Source organism: Pollachius pollachius (genome assembly GCF_949987615.1).
Source record: "Pollachius pollachius genome assembly, chromosome: 13".
In the NCBI taxonomy this organism is placed as follows: domain Eukaryota; kingdom Metazoa; phylum Chordata; class Actinopteri; order Gadiformes; family Gadidae; genus Pollachius; species Pollachius pollachius.
In genome coordinates, this window is record NC_136946.1 from 14,367,746 (window position 1) to 14,377,143 (window position 9,398).

General features: G+C 46.7%; 2 protein-coding genes across 4 annotated transcripts in view; both read left to right on the forward strand.

The window, feature by feature from the left end:
* Positions 1-644: 644 nt before the first annotated feature.
* npy (neuropeptide Y) lies at positions 645-2,880 on the forward strand (the record flags this gene model as incomplete). The annotated part of the gene is made up of 3 exons (XM_079750162.1): positions 645-832; positions 2,020-2,109; positions 2,859-2,880. The coding sequence occupies 3 exons, from the start codon at positions 645-647 to the stop codon at positions 2,878-2,880; spliced, it is 300 nt and encodes a 99-aa protein (XP_079606288.1).
* A 950-nt stretch (positions 2,881-3,830) lies between these two features.
* pals2b (protein associated with LIN7 2, MAGUK p55 family member b) overlaps positions 3,831-9,398 on the forward strand; it is a 20,167-nt gene continuing 14,599 nt past the window's right edge. For 2 of the 3 annotated variants that reach the window (XM_079749174.1, XM_079749175.1), the window contains exon 1: positions 3,831-3,892. The gene's annotated coding sequence lies outside the window, so the exon portion shown is untranslated. The remainder of the gene's footprint in view (positions 3,893-9,398) is intronic. The other variant, XM_079749176.1, reaches the window with a different exon arrangement.

A 9,398-nucleotide genomic window follows, 5' to 3' on the forward strand; every position in this document is an offset into this window, starting at 1 on the left:
CAACAACCAATAAGATCAGATATCCTTGGGTTTGCATTGTTGATTAGAAGACTGTAGAAAGTTAACAATTCTTTAGAAAGAAAAAATGTCTGAAATGACATCACGGTGACGCGCACTGGAGAGCGGCAGTGACACGCGTCCAACGACGCGCCAACAATATAAAGATCACCAAACGTTTATGGATCATCTAAAGCTCCCAGAGGCACAGAAGACAACTGAGGAACGGGGAAAAAGAGCGACCACAACACGCCGATAGTAAGTAACTGGCTTTTCTATCACCCATTTTGGGACGCCACATTCGTTTGGTTCAGTAGTTTCAGAGACCGAGTAAATGTAAATTGAATCTAAAAGTTAGTTTGCCATTATTAAATAATGAAAGACAATCGTTAGACTACACTTGTTGACCGAGAGCTAAGTTTGAATAGGAAAACCAAACAGACAAATTGACTGATACTTTCCAGCAAGGATTTAATTGAATTTAATTGTTAAATGATTTTTTATATAACATAACATATTTTTTTAATCATATCTGTACTTTTTTTCTCTATCGCCTTGGCATTTAAAGTTGCTCAAACGGCAACGTTTACTAATAACAAATTGACTAATTAGTTATTTATTCATGTAACTCATTTCTTATTGATCAGATGCATTCTAACCTGGCCACCTGGCTCGGAGCCCTGGGCTTCCTGCTGTGCGCGCTGATATGTTTGGGAACTCTGACGGAGGGATACCCCATCAAGCCCGAGAACCCAGGGGAGGACGCACCGGCAGATGAGCTGGCCAAGTATTACTCTGCATTGAGGCACTATATTAACCTCATCACAAGACAAAGGTAGGCTACCCGTGATCATTTCATAGTTTGATATAATCTAAATCCATTGACCATTATTCATCCATGACCATCATTTCTGAGATCTTCAAGAATTTCAAGAATTTATTAGAATTACATGCAATATAATTTCAATCAATGTAATTTCATTAAAAGCGTAAGAAAAGCAAGCCCTTAAATAATAACAAAAAAAGACATTGTAGTATGAGGCAGGCATCAACTGATTTAATGTGTATACTTTATACATTCATCCTATCCAATGATAATCCTGAATGGAATTTATTGCTCCATTTTAATTCTGGTCCCATTATGATTATCATTGGGGCTAATTCCGAAACATTAGTCACTCTTTTTTAACTGTTTTGCTCAACACAATTTGCTGTCTTTGTATCTTCATAAAATGGAATAAAACATAATTTCATAGAAGACAATTTAATTCTTGTTGAATTCTATATTAAAGATCGAGTAGAATCTGAATGAATACCAATCATTCACCCATTCACTTGGAACCAAAGTACATGGAACCAAATTTGTTTTGCTTGGAATCCACTTCAATTCAGCATTATCACTAGCTGACTCTGTGTGTGAGACACGGAGCTGGAAACAGAACCTCACGCAATTCATCACCTGCTGCGCTCCACTGTGTTCCACAAACCGTTGGTAATCACTGAGACTTTTTGATGACATATGAGGAACACATTTATCTTTCATTGCTCACTTATTCATTTTGAACTATTTTCCTTTTTGGTACATCTTGATTCAAAGACATGCAACGCCACAGCCTCTAAGCAATCGGTATACACAGCTGGTTTTCACGCCTCGCTCAGGCACCCCCTCCTCCCTCTACTTCCTTTATATCCTTATTTTAATGCTATACCCTTTCTTTCTCTCTCCCTCTCTCTCTCCCCCTCCCTCTCTCTCTCTCTCTGTCTCTGTCTATGTGTCTCTCTCTCTCTCTCTCTCTCTCACTAATGCTATCTCTCTGATGATCTCCATCCCTCTCTCTTTCTCTATCCCGTCGGTCTCACACCATCTTGTGCTCACTTGGTCCTTCTCTCTCTTCCTCTCGCTCTCTCTCTATCTATCTCTCTCTCTCTCTCTCTCTCTCTCTCTCTCTCTCTCTCTCTATTTCTTTCTCTCTCTCCCACCCTCTTTCTTTTCCACCCTCTCTCTCTCCCCCCCTCTCTCAGGTACGGGAAGAGGTCTAGTCCTGAGATTCTGGACACTCTTGTTTCAGAGCTGGTGCTGAAGGAAAGTGCAAACTCTCTTCCACAGACCAGGTGCGTGTATGTGTGTGTGTGTGTGTGTGTGTGTGTGTGTGTGTGTGTGTGTGTGTGTGTGTGTGTGTGTGTGTGTGTGTGTGTGTGATAGAGAGAGAGTGCGAGAGAGTGTGGTTCATTAACAGCAGGGATTTATTGTATATGTGTGTGTGTGCTTGCGTGTGTGTGCGTGTGTGTGTGTATGTGTGTGTGAGTGAGTGAGTGAGTGTGTGTGTGTGTGTGTGTGTGTGTGTGTGTGTGTGTGTTTGTGTGTGTGTGTGTGTGTGTGTGTGTGTCTGTGTTCAGGGGTGCAGAGGTGTTTGTTCGTTGGTGCGAGATAGAGAGAGAGAGTGAGAGTGAGAGAGAGAGAGAGAGAGAGAGAGAGAGATAGAGAAAGAATATTGAGAGAGGGAAAGCTGGATTGCTTTATTTAAAGCAATTATTTATAGTGTGTGTGTTTATTTGTGTGAGGTAGAGAGAGAGAGAGAGAGAGAGAGAGAGAGAGAAAGAGAGAAATCTAGAGCAATTCAGCAGCGAATGAATAAACAGGTATATATTTTTAATAACCTCCGATATGTGTCAGATAAAAGGTTAGAGATAATATTGCAAGATTCAATATGGTAATAGCATAGCTTTAGGTTAACACCCCAAATCCATAGGCTACTGTTAACAATATGAATCATCCATAGGCTACTGTTAACGATATGAATCATAGCAGAAGCCGTCATTTGTTCATTCTCTCTCACTCACTCCTTTTCCTCTCTCCCCAGATATGACCCGTCATTGTGGTAATGTCTTCCCTGTCCCCTCGACCACCCACCTCAGGTGCCAGGTCTGCAACCGACCCCCCTCCCCGAACCACCCCATTATCTTCCAACAATAATCAAACAATAATTCCAACAATGATTTGTCATCAGAGGGCAACGCTTGTGCTACAACTGCTCTATTAAAGTGTGATTGTTTGAACATGTGCTTCCATACTGATGTCTATGTATGTGTTCATGTGTTTTGGGTCTTCAATTTGACATCTCTTCAGCTCTGTGGCGTTTTGAGGCGTTCGAATAACAACTAGGTGTCGACATGAATTCCCCCTTGAGAATATGTCGCCAATTGGATGTGTAATGGCTCCCTCTAGTGGCTGTTTTAAAAATGCCAATCTTTAGAATAAACCATCGTGTGTCGTTACTATGTTATAAAACTGGAAAATCCCAAAACAGGAGGCCACTGTATGAGATACTTAAGAGAAATACTTCTTCATTGTCTTTATTTACCTGTTCATCAACATTATGCATTTCATCCGGTGGTTAATTGTAAATAAGGCCTACCATAGGCCTACATATTATATTACAACTATATTCGATCACAAAACATTCCTTGTAAAATAAAGCAAAACATTTGTGCAAATAATTGAGCGTTTGTGTGGATTGCAATTCCTATTGGTTCTCTTTATTCACTCATTCATCTCGAAATGTATGTTTACATTGGCTTTATTTATGTCCTGGACATTTTAATTATCAAGAAATATATGTATATATAAAATGTGTTAAAATATGTTGAAATACATTAATCCGTGTAACTATTGGGTGCAATACGCATATTTACAATCATTACTATTATTCGTGGAGGGCGGCTCTGACCGTCCGTCGTCAACTGCAATTGGTTTAGGATATCCTTCGTCACCTGAAAGGGCGCGGCTTGTACATGTGATTGGCAGCTCGTACTTCACTAGTTAGCTGTGGGACCTCGACAGACAGCTGAGAGTGAGTCGTATAGCCAACGGGACTACCGCGAACTCAGAAAACAGGTAAGCCACATCTGCGCTCTACTTCCTGGCTTGCCAGTTTACATTATCGTACGCCACCACATGGCAACACGTCAAAGAATATACTTCTTGTTTTGCCATATATGTGCATTAAGAGTTTGGTAGTAGGAACGCTTCCACCCTATCCAGTCATGTGGGTGAGTGAGGGCAGACGGAGCTCTGCGCCGCTACGTTTGGTGGCAGTGCGTGGTTAGGGAACTATTATCATAGGTTTGGATGCGGCTCTTATTTCCCTCGCATGCCATGTATTAAATTGTACGACGGGTTGAGGATGCAAGTGTGTGTAGATCACAATGGCAAAGATGGGTTAAAAAAAATGGCCGCACGTGAGGCGAGCTCACTGTACAATTTCCAATGCTCTGTGGACAATAACCTCGGCATGCGCCCGAAGCGTGCAGGATGCACACGGCGCGCCAGACCCGTGACATGGATCCTGCTGGATGAGCCCTAGTGGGTTTGGGTTGGGGCTGTTTTAATCTCACGCTGATACGACTCTGACCGGACCTGGGGTGGGGGGCTGGGGGGAGAGAAAGAGGGGGCACCGTCCCAAATTGATGAATGAGCTGAGCTCGACCACGCTCTACCGAGTCAACAATTCGATGTGTTATAACTCTGTATAAGCCCTCGTGAAACGCTTTCAACCATCACTAGTGTTCATCGAAAGGTCCTTATGGGGATGAAATGTGATTGGGTATAGACTTGCTGGAGACTTGGCACGGGGCTGCTGCTCGGACAACCCGGCAGACAGGGATATCGATCCCCCCCAGTCACTGCAGACGTACGACTGCCCTGGAGAACGTGAATGCACTCAACGTCAAAAGTGTTTAGTCCGAGAAATGAATCGAAAAACCGTGTATGAAATAGTTATTTAAACGGGACACGTGCTTCCAGTGAATTATAATCTCCGAGGATGGACAGGACCATGAGGTATCGATATTGACTCGGCATTTACGTCGTTCCAGACGGGGTCACGTGACGAGGGAAGCCCACAGACGTACGTAATATCCTTGGGGATCCTTTAAAGGGAGTGGCTAGGATTGGTTATTAGGCCAGTAGGGTGTAATGATAGAAGAGAAGCCTAAGATCCTATTGCACCCCTAGACAGTTTGTAACAATTGGTGTGTTCACTAGGCTTGAAGAAGAGGAACTGATTAAATCCACACAACCTAATTTTAAGACGGAAGCACTGAGCGGAAGAGAAGAAGACTGACGTTGGACGTTTTACATTTCACAAAGCAGAACAACAAAGCTAATTGTTTAATGTAAACTCGCCCATTGATTTGTCCTTTTTGATGAATGAGTTATCTTGGCACATAGCTGAGCTTGTGAAGGCAAGGAGAGAAGGACCAGCGTGTCCTCACTGCACTGCAACATTTTGACATATTTTGCTATGCTGCCAGCTGGATGACTACTTAATCCAAGGACCAGTAAGTATTAGCATGGACGACAGGTTCACTTCAAAGTCGTGTCCTTGCTGTCTTTGTTCAAGTCCATTTCTGTGCCACATCATCAATGAAAGTGCCAAATCAAAGCTGAAAAAACACACAGCTTCAAACATCTTCAGTGGCGTGGCTTTGAGCTCTGTGTAGCATCCTCTCTGAAGGGCTGCTACTCTGACATCCATTCAGAGGATGTTGGAGGGTTGGATGAGAGAGCAAATTAAACTGAAATGATGTGACACACACACACACACACACACACAGTTAAGCAACCCTCCTGGTGATGGTGATCAATGTCTGTGTCATAGCGACGATATTGATTGAACCACCCACAACCTGCCTTAACCCATGTAACTCCCAACAGAGACATGACTTCAGGCAAGGTATGACGAGATAATGGCTTTGGGGGTTGACTTCTAAGAAACTTGTCTATCCCACGGCATAGAAAACAAATTCAGGGCAACTATCTTTTCCCTGAATCAATGCTTCGACTCTGCAGATTTCTCCCATTTCTACAGCCATAATGTGAAACACGAACAACACGTCGCAACCACGGTCGCCGTTCCACTTCATTACCTGCTCTCCTACAGCAGCCGAGATGGAGTGAGCTAATTACTTAACACGGGCGGTTGCTGATTGAATCAGTGTTTTGGTCTTGGACAGCTTTAACACTGTTACAACGTGGATGGTGTCTAACACACGCGCCATGACCAACGGAGATAACCGTTGGGCTGTAAAGGGGATCGATTTCACAAGTGACTGTCTCTGACTTTGTCAATGACGGCTGTGGCTTTGAGAGGAAGCCTTTATTTAAAGTCGCTGACACAGCAGTGATGATAAAAAGCATGAGCACGGTGACAGCCAAGTCTTAAACGGTCACTATTCTCAAGAAATGAAAAGTAGTGCTTGGCAGGGGGAAGGACGTTATTTCAGTTCCCTGTCCTTATGTTAAGTTGTCAGCTGCCTGCCTTAGTGCCCTGCATACGTACGTTTTAAGCATTCAGTCTGTCTCGCTGCCCTACCTTCCTAATCTTACACCTCTTTAGGATAACACAAATTTGGTCAGATTCACGTTCTAGTTCAGCTCTTCTGCTGGAAACAGAGAGAGCGAGACAGAGAGAGCTCCACAAGACGCAATGATTTACATCCAGAGCCGTGTCCATTAAGACCTCTTCAGTCCATCACCCTGGCTACCCCGCCAGAGGAGCTCAATAAACGTACGGCCTGTGTGTGTGCAGCCGAGCAGAGGGGCAGCTTGTTCCACCACTAATAACACAGCAGGCAGGTTAACTGCAGTGGCAGTTAAAGTGGGCCGACAACGAAGACATGCTCGATAATGACCCAGATGATATCTCAGCGCCGTCGTCCGAGTTGTGTTTATGTGGGACGCGGTGTCCACAGAAACTTAGTCTCAAACAACCCTAAAGTGGTACTCTGCAGAGCCCAAAATCATAATTATAATCATTATGAATGCACTTAATAGTAGTGTAATCCTCTTATTGAGGGGTCTCTTGGACGTGACGACTGACCTACATTATCGTATGTCTGCGGAGGCTCGGGGCGGGGGGGGGGGGCGGGCAGTGGAGCTATGCTGGCTGTTCTGCATTCTCATATGATCCGGCAATCTCTCTACAGCTATTTGCTCTCCCTCCGTGCCTGACACACACACAAACACACGCACACATGCAGCAACCCAAATACACCTCAACCCAAATAAACACACACCGTATGCATGCAAGCAAAGCCATGCACATTGCAAAACATTAACACACGCCAACCCAAACACAAACACACATGCGCACACACACAAAAACACATCCATCGAAAGAAATACACACACACACACACACACACACACACACACACACAACCCCCACCCTCCCTCCTCCCCGGTCACCTCTAAAGTTAGGCGGCACACAGTGAGGGGGCGGGAGGCAGCTTCTCGACCCTGTTCCGAGAAGTCCACACTAATTGCAGCGCAGCCCCCAGGAAGCAGGTTAGGCTCAGCGCGGAGGACATGTGGTGGTCTCCCCCCGGGGGCCCTTCTTTCATTATCCTCAGACCAGTGAGGGAAATGCAGAGTGACGGATCCTCGCCGAGCCCGGCGCCCGGGGCTCCGTGGGGGGGGGGAGGAGAGAGGGCTGGCAGGGGGGGGTTGGTGCTGGCACAAGGTACGGTGGGCGACCTTTCCTTCTAAAACTCGGGCCTGCCTTCCTCTCTCAGCAGCGGGGCGTCTTTGAGCCGACGTTGGACTGGCTGGTGAGGCTGCCGTGGGTCTTTGACACACCGAGTTCAAACAGTAAAGGCTGCCCCAGCCTCGGGCGTTATTTTGTGTCATTTGCCATGCATGCGAGGCTCAACGTTGAGGCTTACAGTGGCAGTGGGGGCCTGCTCAGGACATCTACGACGCTGGCCTTCGATGGCGTGCTCTGGCACACACGTACACGCCCACGCGTCAGGTTGTCCACGAACCCCACGCACCCAACATGGCAACGAGCGCTTGGGTGAGCGTTTATCTTTTGCCCACAAAAACAAGCAAGCCCCTCTGATCCTCTGTAATCCCTCATCCATGAGCCGGGGAGCCGTCGTCCTCTGACTGCTTGGCAACCCGCAACCACGGGGCACGCCATTGGTCGCCTCATCCCCCCCCACGCCCCCCTTTGATTCCGCACACTAGCCAATGGCAGCAGGGGGCTTGGAGTCGCTGTTTGGGTTTGACCACCTTCGGATGGGCGTGTTCGCTCCCATCTGTTGTAGAATGTTAAAGGGGAGTCACTGGGTGTCAGTGCGATGACAGGGTGTCACAGGAAACCAGAGTCCGTTGGTGGGCTGGATGATGCACGGTGAGGCTGGGGGTCTGCGCATGAGGAAGGCAGGTCACGTTCTCGAGGCGTCGACGGCCGACACGGCCCAGGTGGTGTTCTGTCTGGTGACTTTGAGGGTGTCCTCTTTTGTCAGTGCAGCACACTTTTAGAAGCGTCTTGGTTTAGTTGGACGGCTGGGGTTGGGGTTTCGGTTGAGGGATTTCGTTGACGAAGGAAAAGGAGGATGTAGACTTGGTCTGTGTTGTCTTTTTCATGTTTTTATCTCTTCCCTGGCAGGTAATCGACTTTGTCTTCATTAATTTGTATTATTTCACCGTCATTCTATTCTCTCTCTCTCTCTCTCTCTCTCTCTCTCTCTCTCTCTCTCTCTCTCTCTCTCTCTCTCTCTCTCTCTCTCTCATATGTCACCACCAGCCTTGGGTAGAGTAATCTATGAATCCTCTGCTGTGCCTCTGCTCTCAGAAAGATGGAGGATGATTGCTTTTAATCAGCTCTGCATCCCTTTCCCACCCCTGTTGGTTCCGGGGGGCCATCTCAGGCCACCCTGCCCTCCCCTGACCCCCTCATTCCAGCGGGCTGGATAAGAAGCTCCTCTCCCCTTCCATTTACAATCTTCCAGGGGACCACTTTCACTTCCAATAAGCAATGCCCGGCCTCTTCCTAATCTCTGTTGCGTAACGTATCTGCCTGCCCAGACAGTTCGGACGCCCCCCCCTCCTCTCCCTATTACTTTCTTCCCTCTTTCTCACTTTCTCCAGGTCCTCGCTCACTCTCTCTCTCTCTCTTTGACCAATGGACCAATTAGCGCTGATGTGCCAAACTGCAAAATGAAAAGGGCCTCAGGGTAGGAAAGAGGGTGAAGGGAATGAGATATAAAGCAGCAATAGGAGGCAGACCAGCACATATGTCAATGCTGGTCCAGCAGAGTCCAGAGTTGAACGATCTGCCTGGGTAATCACTTTTTCCTGGGAGGTGGATTGATTTGTACCAGCATCAAACCGCCGTGGTGGAAATGCTGGGGAGCCAACTGAAGCGAGCGCTAGGGAGCCAGCGGGTGCCAAGGGACAAAGGTCAGGCGCGAGGGGTACTCTATCACCGAGAGAGACGTGCAAGGAGAAGGGGAGAGAGGGATAGGGCGAAGTGGAAGCGAAAGAGAAGGGCATTCAGAATGGCACTCAGTTGGTCCTCTATCAAAGAAATACACTACCCAAGGTCCTCTGGTAC